Source organism: Elephas maximus, chromosome 2 (assembly GCF_024166365.1).
Source record: "Elephas maximus indicus isolate mEleMax1 chromosome 2, mEleMax1 primary haplotype, whole genome shotgun sequence".
Taxonomy (NCBI): domain Eukaryota; kingdom Metazoa; phylum Chordata; class Mammalia; order Proboscidea; family Elephantidae; genus Elephas; species Elephas maximus.
In genome coordinates this window covers 173956972-173984018 of record NC_064820.1, presented here as the reverse complement: position 1 = coordinate 173984018, position 27047 = coordinate 173956972, and the positions used below count along the sequence as shown (strand labels likewise).

General features: G+C 45.7%; 1 protein-coding gene across 2 annotated transcripts; it reads right to left on the bottom strand.

Annotated features, from left to right (window-relative positions):
* Positions 1-5001: 5001 nt before the first annotated feature.
* NIPAL4 (NIPA like domain containing 4) lies at positions 5002-26179 on the bottom strand. Of its 2 annotated transcripts, XM_049858737.1 has the most exons (6): positions 26042-26179; positions 19605-19844; positions 12384-12440; positions 10918-11008; positions 6206-6366; positions 5002-5711 (listed from the first exon to the last, which is right to left on the bottom strand). In XM_049858737.1, exons 1-6 carry the CDS (start codon positions 26076-26078, stop codon positions 5071-5073), a joined length of 1227 nt encoding a protein of 408 aa, XP_049714694.1. In that variant the 5' UTR covers positions 26079-26179; the 3' UTR covers positions 5002-5070. The 2 variants fall into 2 exon arrangements, with proteins under 2 accessions (XP_049714694.1, XP_049714704.1); XM_049858747.1 differs by lacking the exon at positions 12384-12440.
* Positions 26180-27047: the final 868 nt, after the last annotated feature.

The following is a 27047-nucleotide window of genomic DNA, read 5'->3' as shown; positions in this document are numbered from 1 at the left end:
TATTTAATTAAAATAAATTGTTTGTCATTTGAAATGTTATCTGGTTTGGCAACTCTTTTTTTTTTTTTTTAACGTCCCACTACTTAAACTGGATAGGATCCATTACACGTAGACTCCTCCTCAGAAGGAAAGAGTTTCCACAGAGACCATCAGTGCAGCCTATAAGGCCATTATGATGGATCTTCAGCCATAGAAGGTGTTCCTGGGTGTTGCAAATGGTTGACTTGCTCAGCTGCTAAGTGAAAGGTGAGAGGTTCAAGTCCACCCAGAGGAGATTCAGAAGAAAGGCCTGATGATTTAGTTTCAAAAAGTCAGCCATAGAAAACCGTAAGGAGCACAGTTCTCCTTTGACACACATGAGGTCACTGTGAGTCAGAATCGACTCGACAGCAACAGGTACTGGTTAGCCATAGGAAAAAACCCAAAACCAAACCCACTGCCATCATCGAGTTGATTCCAACTCATAGCGACCCTATGAGATCTGCCCCATAGGGTTTCCAAGGTTGTAAATCTTTATGGAAGCAGACTGCCATATCTTTCTCCTGCCTAGCAGCTGCTGAATTTGAATCGCCAACCTTTCAGTTAGTAGCCGAGTGCTTAACCACTGGACCACCAGGGCTCCCTCCACCATAGAAGAGCCCCGTGTTTTCCATGACCATGTTTTCCCATGGGATGTTTCTCTTTGCACCTGGACACGGGCTGGTCTAGTTCAATTAGGTCTTGTATCATTAAAGAGAGAATGATCCGGGGATTTACTGATGAGTTCTTCCTACCCTACACGACTGGGTTTTGTAACGATCTAAGAGCCTCTGTTTATCTCCTCTTCTTATTCCTGGGGCTCATGTACTGTACAGGGAGAAACTTCCCCACCATCTTTGGGGCTGGGCAGGCAGGCCAGGGACCAGCATGCTTTCCGATAAAAAAAGCCCTTTATAATAACACAGCTTTTGTTCATTTAGTGCTGGATGCCACCTTTGCTCCCTCATTCCATCCCTACCTTAGTTCTGGGGTCTTATAAGAGAAATGGAATAATATCTACATTAAAAAAAGATCACCAGACCTGTCGCCCTCGAGTCAATGACGACCGATAGCAACCCTATAGAACAGAGTAGAACTGTCCCATAGGTTTTCCAAGGAGTGCTGGTGGATTCAAACTGCTGACCTTTTGGTTAGCAGCTGTAGCTCCTAACCACCGTGCCACCAAGGCTCCAATGTTTACTATAGTAGGTAATATTTATTGAGCACTTAACACGTGCTTGGCACTCTACCTTCTTTACATTGGTTATTTCATTTATTCTTCACAAAAAAAAAACCTATCACGGTGATGAGGTTGCCTAAGGACACCAGAGGCATCTAAACACAAATGCGTTGGCTACTGAAATGATTGCTTATGAAATTAATGCCCACCCAAACATCCCTGCCTGCTTAACACCCTCATCTACCGCAGCTACTGTGTCCACTCTGCTGGCAGGTCTCTGGGATGATAGTCATACATTGGTCAGCAGCATAATACACAGAGCCTGCCTGGACAGACCTGGGTTCAAATCCCAACTCTATTCCTTACTAGATATGTGAACCTGGGCAAGTTCCAGAACTCAAAGTCTCTTTCCTCTATACAATTGGGGATAACACCTACCTCAAAAATGCTGTGATACAGAGATTGGAGAAACCCCCAGAGTATGGCCCTGGGACACCCTTTAAGCTTAGTACTGAAGTCACTTTTGAGGTTCACCCTTCAGCCAAAGATTAGACAGGCCCATAAAACAAAATGAGACTAAAGGGGCACACCAGCCCAGGGGCAAGGATTAGAAGACAGGAGGGGACAGAAAACCTGGTGATTGGGAACTCAAGGTTGAGAAGGGGAGAGTGTTGACATGTCGTGGTGTTGGTAATCAATGTCACAAAACAATATGTGTGCTAACTCTTGAACGAGAAGCTAGATTGTTCTGTAAACCTTCATCTAAAGTACAATTAAAAAAAAAAAGTGATAATCCATGAAGTACTCTGTGTGAAAGCACCCAACAGTGCCTGGCACAGCTTACGTGCTCAGAAACTTGACTAGACTGAGTTGCTCTGCTTAACACAGTTAAACCCATCAACAGCTAACTGAAAGGTCGCCGGTTTGAAACCACCAGTGGTTCCCCCGGAGAAAGATGTGGCAGTCTGCATCCGTAGAGATTTACAGCTTTGGAAACCCTATGGGGTCCCTATAAGTCACAATCAACTCGTTGGCAGTGGGTTTCTGCTTAATATGGAGCTCTGGTGGTACAGTGGTTAAGAGGTCGGCTGCTAACCAAAAGGTCAGCAGTTCAAATCCACAAGGGGCTCATTGGGAACCCTATGGAGCAGTTCTACTCTGTCCTATAGGATGACTATGAGTCGGAACTGACACAACAGCAACAGGTTTGGTTTTGGTTTGGGTCTGGTTGATATGCCAAGGTCCCATTAGGATCTGATTGGGGTTGAGAGCTGGCCCCCAAGACAGTATGGGCATGGAAGGACTATTTGGAACAGTATTGTTCCTTCCTTCAAAAAACATCTTTTGAGTGCCAACTATGTCCTATGCACAGAAGATAAACTGTGAATAAAAAACCAACTCTAATGGAGCTTATTCCCAGATGGGAGAAACACAGATAGATCCTAAGAAAATATCAGATCTGCAATTGGGGACAAGTCTAGTCTTTTGGAGAGGCATAGTGTGCCCTGGTGATTGAGAAAGTGGGCTCAGAGCTAGAGATGAACATTGATGGCTCCTGGCAAATTACTTAACCTTTCCCTTTCCTCATATATAAAATGGGGACAAAAATGTATCTTTTGGGGGGATTTGTGAGGATTTAAAGAGAAAATTCATGTGAAGCACTTAGCACTGTGCCTGACACAGTTAACAAGTGATTAATGTCTTCAACTGACTCACTCCATTCCAAAGACAGTTCTCCCCACTCCAGGGAGGAAGTGGCTTGTGGAAGGCCCTGTGGGGACTTTCTTGACAGCCTCAACCCTTCAGAGAGTCCCTGGGTGATGCAAATGGTTAACATGATTGACTGCTAACAGAAAGGTTGGAGTCCACTCAGAGGTGCCTCAGAAGAAAGGCCTGGAAATCTATTTCCAAAACATCAGCTGCTGAAACCCTTACAGAGCACAGATCTACTCTGACACACACGGGATCACCATGAGTCAGAGTCAACTCAGTGGCAACTGGTTAACTAGTACACGCCTTCAGAGATCAGGGATCAGCCCTCCAGCACTAGGGGAACCAGTTTAATCACTCTGTGTCCAAGGAAAGGCAAGATGCAAATATCAAGTAAACGCACTCTGAAGTCTTTATTCTTGACCTTGCAGCCCATATTCAGGGCCTTTGGCTTATTTCCATTTGCAAGGTCCAACATGTTGCATTGATTTTAGTTACAGATAGAAATCCACATTGATTAAAAACTGGGGACTTGAGGCTGGAGGTACAGGGAGGCTGTCTGTTGGCCAGCTGAGCCTTTAGAGCTCCAAGGTCAACGAGAGTTGGGCCTGAGCCCGGCTGTGCTTAGGACAGCGGAGGTACACACAGGGTGCAGGTAAGGGGTAGCACAGGGAGGGCTCTGCACCAACTGGAGGGCTAAGGATGGAGTCTTCCCTCTTTATAGCTATCCCGGCTCCCTCACTTCCTGTTCCAATGGTTCTTGTACCACCCCTCACACTCACAGTTAGAAGATGGGAAGGGAAGGGATATCAATTATTATCTCTAGCTGCTTACTTTTTGAATGCCTCTGGCCAAATGTGAGGGGACCAAAGGCAGTCCCCACAGCAGGTGGAGTTGAAGCAGTCATGGCATGCTGCCTCCAGTGTAGACAGCTCATCAGAGGAGTTGGGGACTTGGTGGCAATCTGGCCAGCAGCCAGAATGCATTTCATGCCAAGCCTGTGCCCCCTACTTGGTCACTGAGGCTCAAAACTGATTCCACCGGCCAAACTTCTGAGGCTGCAGGCCAGAAATTATCCCAGAGCCCTTTTGCCTGGGGTTCTTGGCTGGGCGCCAGAGTAAACACAAAACTTAGCTCTTGGTTTCCAGAGGGTCTATGTCTGCTTTCTGCCAAATCCTGACGTTGTTCCTCACACTTCCTCCCACCTCCCCAAATCATACTTTGATTTTACTCCTTGAGGAAAAGGAAAATGTATTCTGGCAAATTCTAGCTCAACAGCCAGGCCATTTTTAAGAGCAGAGCAGTTGCAGTTTCTTTCCAGAGTAAGACAACATGAAATACCGGTTTGGGGAGCAGAGCTTGGCTGTGAAGCCTCTGTTGTTGTTGTTTTGTTTTGGGTTCCAAGATCATTGTCTGACTGACTCCTTAGGGTGTCAAGTGAGAGAGAGAAGGGGCGCGCTAGGGATAGCGTGGATGGAAACAAAGATGCTGACTTCCAGGCTACAGTTCTCGAGGAATGGGCTGGTCGAAATTTCTCCCTGAGACATCAGGTGGCTTTCACTGTAAGGGGGTCAGCTGAGGTCTTGTTTGTGTCTCCGAAGAGGATGTGGTAAAAGCAAGAAGAAATTTTACATTAGTTGCATCTCTGTCACCTCTGGATCGGGAGGCGAGCTGATCCCTCTCTGAGCATCTGGGAGCCAGCTGCACCTCATCCTTGGAATCCTAAGGAACACGATTCCATTTCAGCATGAGAACTGGTGCTAAGGATTTTCCGACAACTAATAAATTAATAAATATCTCAAGGAAGTTCTCAGACTCTGCTACATTCAACGGGTCAGTTATGCCTTCTTCCCAACAACATATGCAGCCAGAGATGGCACCGGGGACAAGTGGGAAGGAAGGTCCAGGGGACCTGCTGGCACCAATGTAAACTAGGGATATTTGGTCACTGAGGCTGTGCTTCCAGAAAGTTCTACCGCCACCGCTCATCGGGTAGGGATTTTTCTCCTGGACACAATGATGAGGTATAAATAAAATTCTCAAAGGAAGATAGCCCATTGGAAACAGGCAATGCGGTTGTGCTGAAAATAACCAGGTGGTTCTGAAATTGAGAGGTTGGGCTGTACCACAGGGCTCAACCTCTCCCTCGTGTATTCCGAGTTTTAAGAATGGATTGTAAATACTTTGGGCTTCTCTTCTGGAGATGGTGTGCTGGAGAGTTCCATGTTGTTCACAAGAACGTTCTTATCTTCCAGTCTAATGACAGTGGGCTCTGGGCTGGGAGCTGGGGTTGGGGTTGGGGTTGAGTTTTTGTGCATGTGGGGCAAGCTAGCCAAACTGACATCCAGATCCTTGAAAGCATGAAGCATGAACACAGCCAGGATGATGGTGACAAAGCCAGAGAGGGTACCCACAATGTCCACGGCAGACATGCTGTGCCACTCCTTGAAGAGGATGATGGAGGTGGTAATCACCACTGTGGTGAAGAACACGTAGTAGATGGGGAACACCAAGGAGGTGTTGAAAATGTCCAGCGCCCTGTTGAGGAAGTTGACCTGAGTGCTGAGCGAGAGCGCCAGGATGAGGGACAAGATGTAGGGGAGGGGATGCCGCACAACCGGCAACCCCTGGAAGAAGTTCTTAATGGTGATGCCCAGTCCCTTGACGGCAGACACAGAGAAGGCCCCGATCACAGAGCAGATGATGATATAAACCAGGATATTCCTCTGCCCATAACGTGGGGCAATGACAAAGATAAGGATGAGGCAGAACACCATCATAAGCACGGCAAACACGATGAACCCTTCAGGAGGGGAGGGAGAGAGAGAATCTGAGCTTTAGATAACGTGATTCACACTAGAGCCCCACACACATGGCAACAGGACATAATGTTAAGTGCTTGGGTTCCAGTTCTAACTTTACAACTTTTAAATAAATTGGGCAAATTTCCTCATCTGTAAAATAGAATTATTAATAGGGCCTTTCTCAGAGGGCTGTTTTGTGGTATTAGATGAGATGATGGACATAAAGCATTTAAAATGGTACCTGGCAAATAATAAACACTTAAGAAATGGCTTCTTTTTTTTTTTTATCCATATATATCAGGTTAGGAAGCCTTTAAGCTAGTCTTCCTAAGAAGTACCAGTCCACTTTCTTTAGCTTGCTGTCTCCCCCAGCTGGCAGCCCCTGAGATGGTTAGAACCCAGTCAGACCATCCATGTGGTACACACACACACAGACACACACGCACACACACACGGGTGTGTGTTTTCCTGCTCACGGGTGCTGGGAACCCACCTGTGTCTTTCATCTTGGAAGCCATCTCAATGACTGTGGTGACCTTCTCTTCCTCAGGGGCATGTATCACCATCACGGTGCTGCCAGCCACACAGATCACACAGCCCAACTTTCCCAGCAGATTCAGAGTCTCTCCCAGGAAATACGAGGAGAGAATGGCACTGCATGTGGAAATGGGATAAAGTGATTAAACAACATGCCTGTAGCAGGGTCATGAAGTAAAATGGAGGCTGGGCAAGCACTAACAGAGAACAACGGATCAGGGCTTATTGCTCTCTCATGTGGAGCTTTTCTACACCCCCAAAACATGTTTGAAATAGAAACTCATTTATGGGAGGGTTACAATGTGTGCTCGAAGAACAGAAATGAATGTGGATTTCCTCCATATTACAGTCTGGAAGTATCCTAAAACGAAGTATTGGGAGTCTCCTTCAAAGCGCTCTTGTCCAACTTCTCCACTTGTCTACCCAATGACCACATTCTCTCTTAACATTGCTGACACATGGCTTTCAGCCTTGGCTTATACACCTCTGGAGGCAGGGAACTCACCCCCTCACAAACCAAATAAATCCATTGTAGATTCACTGTAATTATTGACCAATTATATACCAAAAACCAGTTGCCATTGAGTTGATTCCAACTCATGGTGACTCCATGTCTGTCAAGAGTAGAATGTATTCCATAGGGTTTTCAACAGCTGATTTTTTGGAAGCAGATCACCAAGCCTTGCTTTTGAAGCACCTCTGGGTGGGCTCAAACATTCAACGTTTTGGTTAGCAGTCAAGCATGTTAACCATTTGCACCACCCAGGGACTCCAGACCAATATATACCTCCTGATAATTTCTATTCACTGTCCCATTTCTGTTCTTTGGGTCATGCTGGACAAATCAATTCCTTCTTCCATTTGTGCATGTCAATATGATCACCCACACCACCACAATGACAATAATTATAGGCACTATGTCTTCAGACATATTATAAAAAAGGTACTGTGCTGGGAACTGAAGGAACCCTGGTAGCACAGTGGTTAAGTGCTCAGCTACTAACGAAAAGGTTGGCAGTTTGAACCCACCAGCTGCTCTGTGAGAGAAAAATGTGGCAGTCGCTTCCATAAAAGATTACAGCCTTGAAAACGGTATGAGGCAGCTCTACTCTGTCCTATAGGGTCGCTATGAGTTGGAATCGACTTGACAGCAACGGGTTTTCAACGGGTGCTAGAAACTTTCATTTATTATCTCACTAACATCTCACAACTCTCTAGTGAAGTAAAAAATACTAAACTTGTTTTACAAAAGAAAAATGTGATTTCAGAAAAGGTAAAATAATGAGGAAAGGTCATACAACTGGTAAGTAGCAGAGCCAGGATTTGAATTCAAGCACTGTCTACTTATAAAGCCTATGGTTGTCACTCTACACCTTAGTGAAGAAAATTCTTGTGGCTTCCTGAGTCTTCTCTTTTCTGGGAAAAATGCCTGCAGCTCCTTGCTACCCCTCACCAGCATGATTTTCATTCCCCTCACTACCTCCAGATGAGCCAGGAGAGGTGAGGGGTGAGGGTAGGGAAATGGGCAAACCAGGTATGATCACTGGTGCATCCTTCTGTTTCTTTACAAAGGTAGCATTGTTACAGGGTAGAGATCTGCAGGCTGACCAGGGACCCGATTAAGTTAAAAAAAAAAAATCCGGGTTAAAAGTATCAGGAGAGATGGGATTGATATCTAAGTTCCGCTGTCTGTCTGCCTCTTAAAGCTACCAAAAACATTTCACCCACAATGCCTTGTTCAAGAGAGTCTGACGGTATTAGCATAGGAAGGGGTCATGCCCCAGAGAATTCCATGCCTTTCCAACTTCTGGGGGTGGGTATTTGTTAATCAGATACACAATAGCGTTATCATAGCTACTTGAGATCAACCATGCCAACTGTACAACTATGAGTCATGGTTCTATTTGTTTTTTGATTAATGTTGCAAATTGGTCATTAAGACGGTAAAACAAAACAGAGGATGTGGTTGGTTAGGGTTTACCTGGGTTCTAGGGTTAGCCTGGGGCCCTGGTGGTACAGTGGTTAGGAGCTTGGCTGCTAACCGAAAGGTCGGCAGTTTGAATCCACCAGCTGGTCCTTGGAAATCCTATGGGGCAGTTCTACTACATCCTATAGGGACACTATGAGTCAGAATCAACTCGATGGCAAGGTGTTTTATTTGGTTTGGTTTGGTAAGGTTAGGATGGAATCCTTGGGTGGTACAAATTGTTAACATACTTGGCTGCTAACCAAAAAGTTGGAAGTTCGAGGTAATCCAGAGTTGCCTTGGAAGAAAGGCCTGGCAAATTCCTTTCAAAAAATCAGCCATTGAAAACTCTCTATAACATGTAGTACAGTTCTACTCTGACACACACAGGGTTGCTCTTAGTCAGAAATGACTGGACGGCAACTGGTTAAGGTTAGGCTAAGAATCAGAGTCTTGCTTCAAATGGGGCTTTGGGGACCCCCAAAGAGGAGCTACTCTGAGTCTGTAGCTCAGGAGGACAGTGGGAAGCACATACATTTGGTATCATTTACTTTTAAGGCTATCACATGTTTTTTGAATGCTTGAGAGGCAACATGGCATAGTGGCTGTCTCAGTTATCTAGTGCTGCTATAACAGATACCACAAGCGGATGGCTTTAACAAAGAGAAATTTATTTCCTCACAGTAAAGTAGGCTGAAAGTCCAAATTCAGGGTGTCTGCTCCAGGGGAAGCCTTTCTCTCTCTCTGTCAGCCTTCTCATCAATCTTCCCCCGGACTGTCCTACACAGGGACCCCGGGTCCAAAAGACGCGCTCTGCTCCTGGCACCGCTTACTTGGTGGTATAAGGTCCCCCACTCTCTGCTTGCTTCCCTTTCCCTTTGTCTCTTGTAAGGTAAAAGGTGGTGCAGGCCACACCCCAGGGAAACTCCCTTTACATTGGATTAAGGATGCGACATCAGTAAGGGTGTTACAATCCCACCTTAATCCTCTTCAACATAAAACCACACAATACTCAGAATCATGGCCCAGCCAAATTGATACACACATTTTTAGGGAGACATAATTCAATCCCTGACAGTGGCTAAGCACACAAACTCTCACATCAGACTACGTGGGTAGGAATCCTGGCTTGGACACCTTGAACCTGGACCACCTTGGCCAAGTTACTTTCTCACCCTCAGGTCCTGCCTACATTCTAATTCCTAGGACTGCTGTGAGGATTAAACGAATTAAATTAAAACACACGGAACACATTTAGCACATAGTAAGCCCTCACTACAGCCTTCACTCAACATAAAAAAAAAAAACCCTCACAACTGGACCAGTGAGCAACATCAGGATAAATGGAGAAAAGATTGACGTTGTCATGGATTTCATTTTACTTAGACCCACAATCAATGCCCATGGAAGCAGCAGTCAAGAAATCAAACAACACATTGTACTGGGAAAATCTGCTGCAAAATACCTCTTTAATGTGTTGAAAAGCAAAGATTTCACTTTGAGGACTAAGGTGCGCCTGGCCCAAGCCATGGTAGTTTTAATCGCCTCACACGCATACGAAAGCTGAAGGAAGACCAAAGAAGAATTGATGCCTTTGAATCACGGTTTTGGTGAAGAATACTGAATATATCATGGACTGCCAGAAGAACAACAAATCTGTCTTGGGAAAAGTACAGTCAGAATGTTCCTTAGAAGTAAGGATGGTGAGACTTTGTCTCAGGTACTTTGGACATGTGATCAGGAGGGACCAGTCCCTGGAGGAGGACATCACGCTTGGTAAAGTTGAGGGTCAGTGAAAGAGAGGAAGACCCTCAATGAGATGGACTGACACAGTGGCTCAAACATAGCAATGATTGTGAGGATGGCACAGGACTGAGCTGTGTTTCATTCTCTTGTACATAGGGCCGCTATGAGTCAGTACCGACTCAAAGCTACCTAATAACAACAACAAGTCTTCAGTATATGTTAGCCGTGGTAATTCTTTGAAGCCCATGCTGTACTCTGCGTTTTCTGTGCATTATCTCATTTAGTCCTTGAAACAATGCTCCCCGGTAGGTGTACATTAGCATTCTGATTTTGAAGATGGGGAAAGTGAGGCTTAGCGTGGTTAAATGACTTGACCATGGTAATATAACTTCTAGGTGGTAGAGCTAGGACTAGAACTCAGACAGTGTTAACCTAGGGCTCATGTTTTTGACTTGTATGCTTCTCTGATTGTAGTACCAAAATACCGACATGAGACACTCAGCCTGGTGGCAGTGGAAGACCTTTCAAATGGGTTTAGGACTTGGCCTATCCTGTCCCTCTATTTTCCAGTAAGTTAAGGGGATTCTGGAAACCCTGGTGGTGTAGTGGTTAAGAGCTATGGCTGCTAATCAAAAGGATGGCAGTTCGAATCCACCAGGCACTCCTTGGAAACACGATGGGACAATTTTACTCTGTCCTATAGCACTGCTACGAGTTGGAATCAACTCAACAGCAATGGGTTTTTTGTTGTTTTTTTTTTTGTTTGTTTGTTTAAGGGGATTCTGGGGTAATTGGCAGCAAACAACCCAAGGGTCCAAAGCATTGAAAAACACCCTGTCACTTACAGCCACGTCCCTGATTGTCAAGTGAGGCATTCTGGCCCCATTTGGTAGTTCCAGGCCTCAACAAACTAAGTACAAGAAGGAGCCAGAGTCAGCTAGAGAGAGGATGCTAACCTTATAAGGATGCTCAGTGCTCCCAGAGGTGTGACAACTGTTGCAGGGGCAAACGCATAGGCCCCGAAGTTGGCAACTTCTCCAGCAGCCACTAGGAAATTAAGGGAGAAAAGATATTAGTGTGGCTCTGATGCACCGCCTCCAGAGCAGATGAATCTGGGCAGAGTCTCCTTCATTCTGTGTTTACTCATTTGTAGAACTCCAGACGAAGACAAACACATAAACAAAAAACTAAACTCATTGTCGTCGAGTCGATTTTGACTCATAGCAACCCTACAGGACAGAATAGAACTGCCCCATAGTTTCCATGGAGCACCTAGTGGACTCGAACTGCTGACCTTTTGGTTAGCAGCCAGACTCTTAACCACTACGCCACCAGGCCAACAATCCTTAAAATCCTGATTCCGATCCTGATGCTCGCTCCCTAGAGGGCGTGACCAGAAGGTCAGGCCTAGACTATTCTGATCAAATTCTTTCACTTTAAAGATGGGACAACTAAGGCCCAGAGTCCAAGGTCACATGACAAGTTTGTGGATAGAAGCCTTCTTGTTTTCAGGCCTCTTGGCTGCCATTCCAGGTACGTTTAAGTGTGTCTCATGGACTGCCAATGTTTTGGTCTGAATTTTCAAGGTCAGTTCTAGAAAGTGCTAATTACCAAATAAAAAAGTTACATTTATTGATTCTCCAGGTACCAACTGGTTCACAGACTCCTCTTTCCCAGGGTAACTAATAGACAGTCTCAAACAATAGGCAGGTGGTTAGCAAAGGTCTGACATTCCCAAGAGGCCTAAGTTCTCCCATTTGAGTCTCTAGTTTGCAAACCTCTGCAAGTGCCTTTTTCATCTCTCTGCCGGTAGAGAAAACCTGAGTCTCCCCTTTGTCAAGGATGCAATAGCTCTGGTTAAAACTTGGATCAAAACCTGACTTAGGGAATTGTAAAGGGAAACCTGGCCACTTTTTCGTCTAAAAAATTAGGATTTGAAAGCCAGAGAGGCTGAGTAGAAAGTGGGTAAAACGCATGAGCGTGCAAATTTGGGCAAATCTTGGGAGGCAGACCAGCTATCATCTAAATGGGCCAGCAAGTTGCCTGTGAGCAGGGAAGTTGGCTTAAGAGTTCCAATCTTGACCATGTTATTCAGAAATCCAAGAGGCTCCAAAAAGGCAGTGATATTATCTCCCTGTGTTCAAGGGAAGTTGAGAAAAAAATATGCCTTTATCAGCAGCTGTGTATAAATGTTTCCGGGATAGATGTTTCCTTGACAAAAGACTGATTTTGGGCTGAGAAAGGGATCTGAGATGAGGGTAAGATGTTCTACCCACAAAGGCTGTCAAGGTGTTTTCCTAGAATCTGGGTCTCAGATTCATCTTTTGCACAGTAGAGGCAGAAATGCCCCATCTATCCTCCCTTTCACCTCCACCCTTGCTATCAATAGGTCACTCCCATTAGCAGCAGAGAACTCACTTACTGGTAAGAAATCCAGCCCACCACATTCCATCCTTCAGGTAGCCATAACCTCCATCCACTGTAGAAAGGAATGGACATGAAGTTAGAATTTGGCCATATTTTCTCGAGACTCTTTCCTAACTCTGCCTTCACCCTTCACTCCCCAACCTCTCAATGTGCCTTGGGCTTGGTTCTGGGCCCTCTCTTGAGTGAGTTCATCCATTTGCAAGGTTTTCAATACCATCTATATACTTGTTCTTCATTTCGTATTTGTAGCCTGGACCATTCTTCTCAGCCCAGGTGTGTATATCCAACTGCCCACTTGACATCTCCAAACACAGTAGGTTCTACCTTCACGCTATCTCTCAAATCCACCTCTTCTCTCCATTCCCATTGCCATTTCCCAAGTCCAGGTTCTGTTGTCTCTCTCTCCTAATTGGTCTTCCAGTCTCCAGTCTCATCCCTCAATCCATTCTCTATCCAGCAACTTTTCAAATTCTAACTTGGACTTTGGCACTCCCCTGCCTAAAACATTTCAATCACTTGCAATTACACTCAGCTTCTAAGGCACAGTTTATAAGACCCTTCATGATATGGCCCCTACTTCATCTTTCACCTCTCTATGCTCCAGCTCATTTTGAGTAGTGCCACATCAGCAAATGAAGGTGCCGAAAGCTTTACTCCATCCACATCATGAAGGTAGACTCCAATTTGAGGAGGCAGCTCTTCCCCAGTCATCTTTTGAGTGCCTTACAACCCTGGGGGCTCATCTTCCAGCAGTATATCAGACAATGTTCTGCTGCTATTCATAAGGTTTTCACTGGCTAATGCTTTTCAGAAGTAGACTGCCGGGTCCTTCCTCCTAGTCTGTCTTAGTCTGGAAGCTCAGCTGAAACCTGTCCTCCATGGGTGACTCTGCTGGTATCTGAATACTGGTGGCATAGCTTCCAGCATCACAGCAACACTGATGTGGCATGACTCAAAATGCGAAGAAACAGCTGCAAACATCCATTAATAATCGGAACCTGGAATGTACAAAGTATGAATCTAGGAAAACTGGAAATTGTCAAAAATGAGATGGAACACATAAACATCGATATCCTAGGCATTAGTGAGCTGAAATGGACTGGTATTGGCCATTTTGAATCAGACAATCATATAGTCTACTATTCTGGGAATGACAACTCAGAGAGGAATGGGGTTGCATTCATTGTCAAAAAGAACATTTCAAGATCTATCCTGAAGTACAACACTGTCAGTGATAGGATAATATCCATACACCTACAAGGAAGACCAGCTAATATGACTATTATTCAAATTTACGCACCAACCACTAGGGCCAAAGATGAAGAAATAGAAGATTTTTATCAGCTGCTGCAGTCTGAAATTGATAGAACACGCAATCAAGATGCATTGATAATTACTGGCGATTGGAATGCAAAAGTTGGAAACAAAGAAGAAGGATCAGTAGTTGGAAAATATGGCCTTGGTGATAGAAACAATGCCAGAAATCGAATGGCAGAATTTTGCAAGACCAACAAGTTCTTCATTGCAAATATCTTCTTTCACTGACATAAACAGCGACTATGCACATGGACCTCACCAGATGGAACACACAGAAATCAAATTGACTACATCTGTGGAAAGAGATGATGGAAAAGCTCAATATTACCAGTTGGAACAAGGCCAGGGGCCAACTGTGGAACAGACCATCAATTGCTCATATGCAAGTTCAAGCTGAAACTGAAGAAAATCAGACCAAGTCCACGAGAGCCAAAATATGACCTTGAGTATATCCCACCTGAATTTAGAGACCATACTCAAGAACAGATTTGATGCATTGAACACTAGTGACCGCAGACCAGACGAGTTGTGGAATGACATCAAGGACATATTCCATGAAGAAAGCAAGAGGTCATTGAAAAGACAGAAAAGAAAGAAAAGACCAAGGTGGATGTCAGAGGAGACTCTGAAACTTGGTCTTGAGTGTTGAGCAGCTAAAGCAAAAGGAAGAATTCATGAAGCAAAAGAACTGAACAGAAAATTTCAAAGGGCCTCTCAAGAAGACAAAATGAAGTGTTGTAATGACATGTGCAAAGAGCTGGAGATGGAAAACCAAAAGGCAAGAACACGCTCGGCATTTCTCAAGCTGAAAGAACTGAAGAAAAAATTCAAGCCTCAAGTTGCAATAGTGAAGGATTCCATGGGGAAAATATTAAATGATGCAGGAGGCATCAAAAGAAGATGGAAGGAATACACAGAGTCATTATACCCAAAAGAATTAGTCGAAATTCAACCATTTCAAGAGGTGGCATATGATCAGGAACCGATGGTACTGAAGGAAGAAGTCCAAGCTGCTCTGAAGGCATTGGCAAAAAACAAGTCTCCAGGAATTGATGGAATATCAATTGAGATGTTTCAACAAACAGATGCAGCACTGGAGGTGCTCACTCGTCTATGCCAAGAAATATGGAAGACAGCTTCCTGGCCAACTGACTGGAAGAGATCCATATTTATGCCTATTCCCAAGAAAGGTGATCCAACCGAATGTGGAAATTAGACAACAATATCATTAATATCACACATAAGCAAAATTCTGCTGAAGATCATTCAAAAATGGCTGCAGCAGTATATTGACAGGGAACTGCCAGAAATTCAGGCCGGTTTCAGAAGAGGACGTGGAACCAGGGATATCATTGCTGATGTTGGATGGATCCTGGCTGAAAGCAGAGAATACCAGAAGGGTGTTTACCTGTGTTTTATTGACTATGCAAAGGCATTCGACTGTGTGGATCATAACAAACTATGGATAACACTGCGAAGAATGGGAATTCCAGAACACTTAATTGTGCTCATGAGGAACCTTTACATAGATCAAGAGGCAGTCGTTCAGACAGAACAAGGGGATACTGATTGGTTTAAAGTCAGGGTTGTGTTCTTTCACCATATGTATTTAATCTGTATGCTGAACAAATAATTCAAGAAGCTGGACTATATGAAGAAGAACGGGGCATCAAGATTGGAGGAAGACTCATTAACAACCTGCGTTATGCAGATGACACAACCTTGCTTTCTGAAAGTCAAGAGGACATGAAGCACTTCCTAATGAAGATCAAAGACCACAGCCTTCAGTATGGATTACACCTCAACAAAAAGAAAACAAAAATCTTCAAAACTGGACCAATGAGCAACATCATGATAAACGGAGAAAAGATTGAGGTTGTCAAGGATTTCATTTTACTTGGATCCACAATCAACAGCCATGGAAGCAGCAGTCAAGAAATCAAAAGACGCGTTGCATTGGGCAAATCTGCTGCAAAGGACCTCTTCAAAGTGTTGAAGAGCAAAGATGTCACCCTGAAGACTAAGGTGCGCCTGATCCAAGCCATGGTATTTTCGATCACATCATATGCATGTGAAAGCTGGACAATGAATAAGGAAGGCCAAAGAAGAATTGATGCCTTTGAATTGTGGTGTTGGCGAAGAATATTGAAAATACCGTGGACTGCCAAAAGAATGAACAAATCTGTCTTGGAAGAAGTACAACCAGAATGCTCCTTAGAAGCAAGGATGGCGAGGCTGTGTCTTACATACTCTGGACATGTTGTCAGGAGGGATCAGTTCCTGGAGAAGGATATCATGCTGGGCAGAGTACAGGGTCAGCAGAAAAGAGGAAGACTCTCAATGAGGTGGATTGACACAGTGGCTGCAACAATGAGCTCAAGCATAATAACGATTGTAAGGATGGCACAGGACCGGGCAGTGTTTCCTTCTGTTGTGCATAGGGTCGCTATGAGTCAGAACCGACTCGACGGCACCTGACAACGACAACAACATGCTCCAGCTATCCTGGACAACTTTCAGTTTCTTGTATCACTCATGTTCTCACCTCTGAGCCTTTGCACATTCTGTTCCTTCTGCCTGGAATACTGTGTCTTCCTCCTTCCCTCTTTGCCTTGTTATTGCCTCACCATTTAGGTCTCAGCTTAGAGAACACCTCTTACAGATGTGCTAACTGGGCTGCATAGAGTCCTAAATGGAACTCGATTTTAAATACTCCTCACCGAACCCTGGAATAAAGTAGCCAAAAACAAAAACCAAACAAACAAAAAACCCCAAACCATCAAGTCGATTCCTACTCATAGTGACCCTGTAGGACAGAGTAGAACTGCCCCATAGAGTTTCCAAGGAGCACCTGGTGGATTCAAACTGCCAACCTTTTGGTTAGCAGCCATAGCTCTTAACCACTACACCACAGGATTTCCCCTGAATAAAACAGCACTCAGTAAACAGCACTTCCATGTACCTAGTTTCTTAAGCCAGAAACGAGGGAATTACCATTGATCCCTTCTTCTCCCCGACACTCCACATCCAGTCCATCCTGTTGATTCTGTTTCCAAAACACACCTCACATGTGTCCACTCCATTGCTACCACCTCTCTCCCAGGCACCATCACTGCTGGCCTGGGTTGAAGAATTGCTTCTAAGTAGGTCCTTTGGTTCCTCTCTTGTCATTGTATAATCTTTCCTCTCACTGCAGCTAGTGGTCTTTTTAAGAATGTGAATCAGATTATGCCACTCCTCAGTTTACAGCTGGCTGATGGTTTCCAATGGCTTTGAGGATAAAAACCAGACTCCTTAACACAGGCTTTCACAGTCTCGTCCCCGCTGTCTCTCCAAACTCACCCCGTGCCACTCTTTTCCTTACTTCAATCTAGTCACTCAGGTTTCCTTTGGTACCTGCCTTTGTACATGCTTTTCCCTGGGTGTGGAATATTCTTCTTAACAGTATTTGCCTGAAACCTATAATCACTGTACAGGTCTCTCTGTCTGAATGCTGGTTCCCTTAAGATCCCCTCTCTGACCCCATTATCTCTATTATTTTCCCTTGAAAATCTCTGTCTCCTTCACTGAACTTTAAAAAACAAAAACAAAAAACAGTTGCTCTCGAGTCAGTTCTGACTCAGGGTGATCCCATGTGTATCAGAGTAGAGCTGTGCTCCATTGTGTTTTCAATGGTTGACTTTTTAGAAGCAGATCACCAGGCTTTTCCTTCGAGGTGCCTTTGGGTAGATCAAACCTCCAATTATAATTTGAGTTCATCTGTTTATTTATTGGCATTTCTCTCACTAAAATGGAAGTGCCAGGAAGCCAGGGACTGTGTTTCGGCACATACCAAAACCAACCATAAAAAAAAAAAAAACATAGCCAATAATAAATATTAGCTATAATGACAATGATGGATGTGTTTTAGACAGTTCCTGAAAACCAGGAAACTCTATGTCATTTTTTGAGACTGCCTATAAAAGTTATGAATCCTGAGGGCATTTACTCCAAGAGTTGAAATCTCAGAAGACACTGAAATAGCAGATCAGAGAGAAGAGGGTGATTCTAGGAAGTTGCCTTTCTGGATTATGAATAATAGTTCTATTAAGTCCCCTGCTAGGGGGTGACTCCCTGGGTTCCCTCTTGAGCACGAGCGGGCATTTTCTTGGCACCTCAGGAGTCTCTGGACTTTTGAACTCTCATCCAGAAGTGAAGGGGAAAGAGCAACAATAACCATTGTTGCCCAGCTTCATTCCCGCACCTCACGTCTCACCATCTTAGAGCACACCTGAGCTTTAGACCTGGGTATCCAACTGCATGGCAAGCCCTTCACCCAGATAATGGTAATACAAATACTACTGCTTACTTTGTGCCAAGCATCTTTCTAAACATGTTACATGTCTTCCCAACAATCCTTGAGCCTGGTACTATTCTCATCCCCATTTTATAGACAAGGAAACTGAGGCACAGAAAGAATACTTTTCTTGCCAGGATCACATCACCAGGAACTGAACAGCCAAAATTGTAACTCCAATAGTCTGATTCCAAAGCCCAACATCCCACAAACACATCAAAGGTACATGTCCAAACTTGAATACATCATCTTCCCATAAACCTGCTCCTCCTGCATTTGTCTCAGAAAATAACACCATCATTTACACAGTTGCTCAAGTCAGAAACCTGAGTCATCCCAGACTCCTCGTTTTTAGCCTCCCCGTAGAGCCTGTCAGCTCCAAACACAGTAGGTTCTACCTTCACGCTATCTCTCAAATCCACCTCTTCTCCCATTGCCATTTCCCAAGTCCAGGTTCTGTTGTCTCTCTCTCCTAATTGGTCTTCCAGTCTCCAGCCTCATCCTTCAATCCATTCTCTATCCAGCAACTTTTCAAATTCTAACTTGGACTTTGTCACTCCCCTGCCTAAAACGTTTAAATCACTTTGCAATTACACTCAACTTCTAAGGCACAGTTTATAAGACCCTTCATGATATAGCCCCTACTTCATCTTTCACCTCTCTATGCTCCAGCTATCCTGGACAACTTTCAGTGTCTTGTATCACTCATGTTCTCACCTCTGAGCCTTGGCACATGCCGTTCCTTCTGCCTGGAATACTGTGTCTTCCTCCTTCCCTCTTCGCCTTGCTATCACCTCACCATTTAGGTCTCAGCTTAGAGAACATCTCTTACAGAAAACCCTCCCAGTCGCCCAAGTCTGGGCTTTACATGCCCCTCCAGCATGTCCTTATTTCCCCCATCATATTGCTTAACCCACTGTAGGACAACTGCCTATGTACTTCGCCGTTTCTCTCACTCAACTCAACGTTCCATGAGGACACTGAACCCCAACGTCTCACATGGCACCTGGCACACAGCAGGTGCACAATCAATGTTGATTCAGTGAGTGAATATCTTGCACATGATTCCTTTGCTCAAGAATTGTTTCATGGATACATATTTTACTTTCCAAACAAGCAAGTCCCTTGTAGACAGAGACTCAATAATTCTTTTGTAGCCCACAGGGGAGCTCAGTTTAATAGTGAGTGCACATTAGTGTCTGACCCTGGCATGGGCAGAGGTATTTGTATTCCCATTCTGCAGAGAAGCTATGACCTGCCAATGGTGACACAGATGGGAAGAAGTAAAACCAGGACTAGACTAGTTTCTGATTCTTGGTCCTGTAACCCTCCCTTATCTGTATGCAGCCCAATTAGCAAATCATGAAATATTGGAAATGGTGAACAATTTCTCATAAAGGAAGGTCTCCTGTTGATGGCTGGGCTTCCCTACAGGGTTGACAATGAGCCTTTTGGACCCATCTAAGGCCTGGCTCTCAAACTGCTACCCGAGCCCCTGTGAAAAAAAGCTTGCTGTGAGCTCAGCTGCCCTGTGTCCATCCCTGCCCACTCCCAGGAGCTTACCAGCCCGGGTGGCCCCTGTGGCCACCAGTCGCAGGAGGCCTTTCTTCTTCAAGATGACGCTACTGCCAATGAGGAAGCTGGACAGGAAGGCCAGGCCCAGGCCGATGTAGAAGCCATAGTTCTGCCTGACCCTCTCCTGCCAGCTGTGAAAGGTGACATTGCTGGGCACCTCAGGGCTGAGGTCACCCACGATCTGGCACAGGACTTCTTGGGACGAGCAATATGCGCTGATCAGGGAACCTGGATGGGAAAGCCATGGGGAGAATGTTACACTGGGGTCCTTTCTATGCTTTAAAAATATTGGAGTGGCCACTGCTTCAGACCCCATGCTTCAACTACTGCAGGATCTCACCCACACAATAGGCCCCAACATAAATAGTAGTTAACATTCTCGGAGTGCTTACTACACGCCAGAGGCCCTATATGCATAAAGTCACCAAATTCTTACAACCCCCTTTCAGGTAAATACCATCTTTTTATATATATATATATATATATATAATTGTTTTATTAGTGTTTTTTCTTTCCCTTTTTTTATTGTGCTTTAAGTGAAAGTTTACTAACCAAGTTAGTCTCCCATACAAAAATTTATATACACCTTGCTATGTACTCCTAGATCCTCTCCCCCAATAAGACAGAACATTCCTCCTCTCCACCCTGTATTTCCATGTCCATTCAGTCAGCTCCTGTCCCCCTGCCCATCTTCTCATCTTGGCTCCTGACAGAAGCTGCCCACATAGTCTCACATGTCTAATTGAGCCAAGAAGCTCACTCTTTACCAGTATCATTTTCTGTCTTATAGTCCAGCCGAAACCCCGTCTGAAGAGCTGGCTTTGGGAATGGTCCCAGTCTTGGGCTAACAGAAGGTCTGGGAACCACGACCTCTGAGGTCTTTCTAGTCTCAGTCAGACCATTAAGTCTGGTCTTTTTATGAGAATTTGAGGTCTGCATCCCACTGCTCTCCTGCTCCATCAGCGATTCTCTGTTGTGTTCCCTGTCAGGGCAGTCATCGGTTGTAGCCAGGCACCATCTAGTTCTTCTGGTCTCAGGCTGATGTAGTCTCTGATTTATGTGGTCCTTTCTGTCTCTTGGGCTCATAATTACCTTGTGTCTTTGGTGTTCTTCATTCTCCTTTGCTCCCGGTGGGTTGAGAACCATTGATGCATCTTAGATGGGAGCTTGCTAGCATTTAAAACCCCAGACATCACTCGCCAAAGTGGGATGCAGAATGTTTTCTTAATACCTTTTGTTATGCCAGTTGACCTAGATGTCTCCTGAAACCATTGTCCCCAGACCCCCGCCCCTTTTACTCTGGCCTTTGAAGCATTCGGTTGTATTCAGGAAACTTCTTTGCTTTTGGTTTAGGCCAGTTGTGCTGACCTCTCCTGTACTGCGTGTTGTCCTTCCCTTACCTAAAATAGTTCTTGTGTACTATTTGATTAATGAATACCCCTCTCCCTCCCTCCCTCCCCACCCTCATAACCATCAAAGAATACTTTCTTCTGTGTTTAAACTATTGCTTGAGTTCTTATAATAGTGGTCTCATACAATATTTGTCCTTTTGCAACTGACTAATTTCACTCAGCATAATGCCTTCCAGATTTCTCCATGTTATGAAATGTTTCACAGATTCATCGTCTTCTTTATCATTGCATAGTATTCCATAGTGTGAATATACCATAATTTATTTATCTATTCATCTGTTGATGGGCACCTTGGCTGCTTCCATCTTTTTGCTATTGTAAACAGTGATGCAATGAACATGGGTATGCATTTATCTGTTTGTGAGAAGGCTCTTATTTCTCTAGGATATATTCCAAGGAGTGGGATTGCTGGATCGTATGGTAGTTATATTTCTAGCTTTTTAAGGAAGCACCAAATTTATTTCCAAAGTGGTTTTTACATTCCCACCAGCAGTGTATAAGTGTTCCAGTCTCTCCACAACCTCTCTAACATTTGTTATTTTGTGTTTTTTGGATTAGTGCCAGCCTTGTTGGAGTGAGATGAAATCTCATTGTAGTTTTGATTTGCATTTCTCTAATGGCTAATGATCATGAGCATTTCCTCATGTATCTGTTAGCTCCCTGAATGTCTTCTTTGGTGAAGTGCCTGTTCATATCCTTTGCCCATTTTTTAATTGGGTTATTTGTCCTTTTGTTGTTGAGTTTTTGCAGTATCACGTAGATTTTAGCGATCAGACAGTGATCAGAATTGTCATGGCCAAAAACTTTTTTCCAATCTGTAGGTAATCTTTTTACTCTTTTGGTGAAGTCTTTGGATGAGCATAGGTGTTTGATTTTTAGGAGCTCCCAGTTATCTAGTTTCTCTTCTGGTGTTTGTGCTAAATACCATCTTTAATCCCCATGTGGAAGCGGAGGCATTAAGCAGTCTGGTACTTTGCCTAAGGACACACAGTCACTAAGTGGCAGAGCCTGAACTCTGGCTGTCTGAATCCAGAGCCCAGTGTGTAACCACTGAGCAGCACTGATGCCCTGCATATTAGTCAGGTTCCCCAAGTTCTCTGGCAGCTTGGAACCCAACCTCCCACCATTCCACAAGAATTCCTCCCTAGCCTCCAACAGCTCCCATCACTCCCAGGGATTCTTCCCTGCCCAGAGGCTTCTTTGTTCACTTATCCCTAACTCAGCGGTTGCACAGAGGGTCACCATGAGTCGGAACTGACTCTGCGACACCCAACAACAATTCAGTGTAGAACTCTTACCTCCCAAATGGGAGACCTGGTTTCAATTCCCAGCCAGTGCATCTCATGTGCAGCCACGCCCTGTCTGTCAGTGGTGGCTTGTGTGTTGCTACGATGCTGAACAAGTTTTAGCAGAGCTTCTGGACTAAGACAGACCAGGAAGGAAGGCCTGGCGATCTACTTCTGAAAATCAGACAGTGAAAACTCTATGGATCACAACAGTCCAATCCACATCCAATCATGGGAATGGCTCAGGAATGGGCGGTGTTTCGTTCCATTGTGCGTGGGGTTGGCAGGAGGCAGGGTCTAACTTGTTGGCAGCTAACAACCATTATGCCAATTGACCTAGATGTCCCCTGATACCATGGTCCCCAGACCCCCACCCCTTTTACTCTGGCCTTTGAAGCATTCGGTTGTATTCAGGAAACTGCTTTGCTTTTGGTTTAGGCCAGTTGTGCTGACCTCTCCTATTTTGTGTGTCGTCCTTCCCTTACCTAAAATAGTTCTTGTGTACTATTTAATTAATGAATACCCCTCTCCCTCCTTCCCTCCCCACCCTCATAACCATCAAAGAATACTTTCTTTTGTGTTTAAACTATTGCTTGAGTTCTTATAATAGTGGTCTCATACAATATTTGTCCTTTTGCGACTGACTAATTTCACTCAGCACAATGCCTTCCAGATTCCTCCGTGTTATGAACAACAACAGTACAGCCACAGTGGAAGACTCATGACAGGTAACATGGGGGAGTGAGGTTAGATAGTTCACAGCCCCTTCTAGGCCTGAAGAAGGCTAAGTGGTGAGCCTCCCATTTGTCAGAACTCACCATTCTCCAGGCCTTGCTTCTAAGACCCCTAGTGCTTATGGTCAGGGCTGGGGTCTCCTTCTGGTCTTGGAGGGATCGGTGTCCCTGCCACCTCATGCAGAATCTGTCTTTAGTTTGCTCTTCAAGTCCTAGAATCCCTGAGAGGCTGAATCAACCCTCTTGTCCCAGAGCCAACCCACTCTTGCTTGCCCACCAGCACAAACCACCAGTCAACCAGTTGCCATTGAGTTAACTCTGACTCATGATGACCCCCGTGATCCACAGGGTTTTCAATGGTGATTTTTCAGGAGCAGATCATCAGGCCTTTCTTCCAAGGTGCCTATGGGTGGATTCCAACGTTTCGGGTTAACAGCTGATCGCATCAACCATTTACACCACGCAGGGAGTCCTCTGGCACAAACACCGAGGGTTTAGTCTCCAGACAGCAAGGACAAACCTGGGCACGAGGGGCAGATCCACAACCAGAAGTACGAAGCTACAGAAACTCAATGAAATAGTACAAAGAAAAGCCAATCATCCTCCAGGGATACTCCCCACATGGTCCTCTCATCCATAACTTCCCATGCAGATTCCTCACACTTTACGAAGTCGGTGTAATTACTGTGTCCAGTTTTTAGTTGAAGAAACTGAGGCCCTGAGTTTGGTATCCTGCCTAAGGCTTCGTTGGTTGTAAATGGTGAAGACAGAATTTGACCCCAAGCCCAGCTGATACCAAAGCCCATGAGTTTAACCACACACCCCCTCCCCCATAAAGCAGGCAGCAAGGGGGGATGGCACTTAATCTGGTCCCCCGAGGGTTTTTTAAAAATATGAATTGGTTACCAACGTTTAGAAATACGGAAGTTTTACATCTTCAGGTTTGGGGCTACTGTTAAAAATGAGAAGATCTGCTTATTTTACTGGGCATGCCCTCCCGTAAAGCAACACTTGGCTGCAGGTAAGCAGCGGTGGCCACTTAGGACATGTTTTTTGCAATTCCCCAGGGTTCTGACCTGGCTCTTTTCAGTTATTTTTGTTGTATGCTCAGCCTCTGTAGGAATTAGGCTTTGTGACCTCTGGTGATGAAAGGTCTTTTTCAAGCTATGTGTCACAAAGGACCAGGTTCCTGTGCCAAGGACGTACACCTGGACTAAGCTAGAACTCCAGGCCACAGAAGAAGGGCCCCAAAGTCCAAGGTTGGGGAGATTTGGCTTTGGTACACCTGAAGGGCATTGTGGCATCTTAGTGGAACAGGGTAAGGGCAATGCTGACTATTCTCCACGGCACAGAAGTTCACAAGCCCTGTTATTTTCATCTGGGGAAAATGAGACCCTGAGAAGGGGAAGAAACGTGCTTGAGTCACACAAACAGCTGGTGGCAGAGCTGGGTCTGGAACCCTCTAGAAGATATATATCCATGTGCCTTCTGCAGGAGGAGAATCTCCCTTCCCAATATCCGTGTTACATCGAGGGAAGATAAGACAACAAGAAGCTGTCTCTGTTCCTAATCACACCCATTCTGTGCTGCTCACTCCTGTTCCTCCAGTTTGGGCCTCCTCGCCCAAGAACTGGACCTGGGGAGTTCCCTGAGCTCGGGAAATGAGCCAGCACCTGGGAAGATGTGGGCCAAGAAAGGCGACTCCTGAGAATAAGCCTAAGCTGGTTCCCACACCCTCTCCTGCCCTGCCCTCCCGAAGGTGCGTCTCCAGCATGCAGGGCCAAAGGGCCCCCTGTGCACTAGGCTACCACTGTGAGGCCTCAGCACCCAAGGAGCTCAACACCCTCCAGGGAGTCAAAAGAAACAGAGGGAGGGTTGGTGAAAAAAGGAAACTTCATTCTGAAGGCGGCGCTCATCTGTAAAATGGGTGTTGGACCAGATGATAACCGCCTTCTCTCCCAGCGTAAATGTGCTTCTTCTGGAGAACATGTTCTGCCCCAAGGGAAGGGGTGAGGCTGAAAATGGCCTTTCAGGAAACTAAACCCAGTCAACACCTGACAGACAGACCAGCTTTGAAAGCATCACCAGTGATGGGAAGAAGTTAGAGAAACAGGGATCTCACATACACTGCAATTCCAAGTCACCGTAGGGAGATGAAGAAACATCAAAAAAAAAACATGAGCATGGTAGTAGGAGCACAGGTTTTAGAATCCAAGAGCCCTGGTTTTACATTCCATTTCCCCATGTGTGACCTGGACCAAACAAGAGCCTCAGTTTTTGTATCTCTAAAATGGGTATAAAACCTGGCTGCCATGGAGTCAACTCCAACAACAAAGTAATAATGCCTAGTACCTTCTAGAGTTGTTTTAAGGATTAAGTGAGGTAATACAGGTAAAGAACCCAGTCCACTACCTGGATTACCGTAAAAACTCAACGCGAAGCCAAAGGTCTTTCCTTATCTTTTCCTAAGGTTGTTTCTTTCCCTCTCTTTTCCTAAAAGGTGTGTGTGGGTTTGGGGGCAGTGAATCTCTGCACTCTTCCCCTTTCTGTCTTTGGTGGGCCCAGCATTGACCCAGGGAGACAGCCAGACCTGGGCTAGTTCTAAAATCTGAAGCAACTATAAAAAACTATAAGTAAAATAATAATAATAAAAAAAAACCTCCCCACTCCTAGTTGGCTTGATCCAGGCAATAGGCCTTCCTCCTCCTCCCCTTCGCCCTCATACTTCCCGTTCCCCCTCTCAACTACCTCAGCTCCCAAAGATGGGCAGGGTGAAGTCTCAGCCAGAGCCCTGCTCCTCCTCAGGACCGGCCTGTGGACTGGAGGGCGACAACTCGTGCTAACCTTCCATCTCCTCAGTTTTGGACCCCCTGGCAAGAATGGGGTTTGGCAAGAAAGGAGCGGCAGGGAGGTGCAGGCGCGAAGCAAGGCGCGCGCGTGGTCCAGCTCGGGTTCCCACCTCGGCCACGGTCCCCACCCCGGCCGGCACGCACCGTTCTCGCAGCTGGCGTTGCTGGCCTGCAGCTCCATGGGGCCCTGGGCTCACGGGCCGACGCGCGGGCTGACAGCGCCCTGGGCTCCCGGCTCCGCAGCAGGTGGTCTCAACTTGTCCCCGCCGTGGCCCGCGCGCAAGAAGCTGCCGGGGTCGGGATCCAGAGGTGGGGAGAATGACGCGCCCCAGGGGGGGAGGCTCCCGAGGAAGGAGTCACCCGGCGTCTTGGGCAACTTCGGGGGCCGAGGACTCGGCGCTCGTGCTGCCCGTGGAGGGGCGCACGCCCTACCGGGGCGCGGAGGCTGCCGGGCTACCCCGACCGAGTCACCGCCCCGCGCCCAAGGCTGGAGGCGAGGGGGCGGGTCCCCTAGCGCCGCCTCCACCCCTCCCGGATACTAGGACCGGCACCCAGTTCCATCTCCTGAGACAAGACCCAGGATGCAGGCAGAGGGGGCAACTCCCAGGCCCAGCTGGAACTGGGAACGTGGGGTTGGAAGGGGGGACCGCTGCCACTTGGACCTCTATCGGGCTAGAGGGTCAGGGCACCTGGGTTCCTTTCTCGCTCCCTCCCTCCCTTCCTCACTCCCTTCCTCTTTTCCTTCCTTTCCTCCCCTGCCTCCCTCAATCTCTCCATCCCTCCCTCCCTTCTTCCCTCCCTTTTTTCCTTCTCTCGCTTTCTCTTTTATTTATTCATTCAACATAGGTTTGATTTGTGCTAGGCGATAGTAGGATAACATACACATACCAAAAGAAAGAAAAAAAAAAAAAAAAACCATTGCTGTCCAGCCCATTACACCTCATAGCGACCCTATAAGACACAGTAGAACTGCCCTGTAGAGTTTCCAAGGAGCGCCTGGTGAATCCCAACTGCCAACTTTTTGAATATGAATCATATTAACTCATCTTCCATGTAGGCGTATGGATATTATCTTCTCACTGACAGCGGCGTGCTTCAGGATAGATCTAGAAATGTTCCTTTTGATGATGAATGCAAGGCCATTCCTCTT

Coding starts and splice junctions, on each gene's coding strand:
- NIPAL4 (XM_049858737.1), bottom strand. CDS start 26,078: ATGGAGCTGCAGGCCAGCAACGCCAGCTGCGAGAACG. Junction 12,441..19,604: donor CACAGGGGCCACCCGGGCTG/GTAAGCTCCTGG, acceptor TCCTTTCTACAG/TGGATGGAGGTTATGGCTAC. Junction 5,712..6,205: donor TTCCAAGATGAAAGACACAG/GTGGGTTCCCAG, acceptor CCCCTCCTGAAG/GGTTCATCGTGTTTGCCGTG.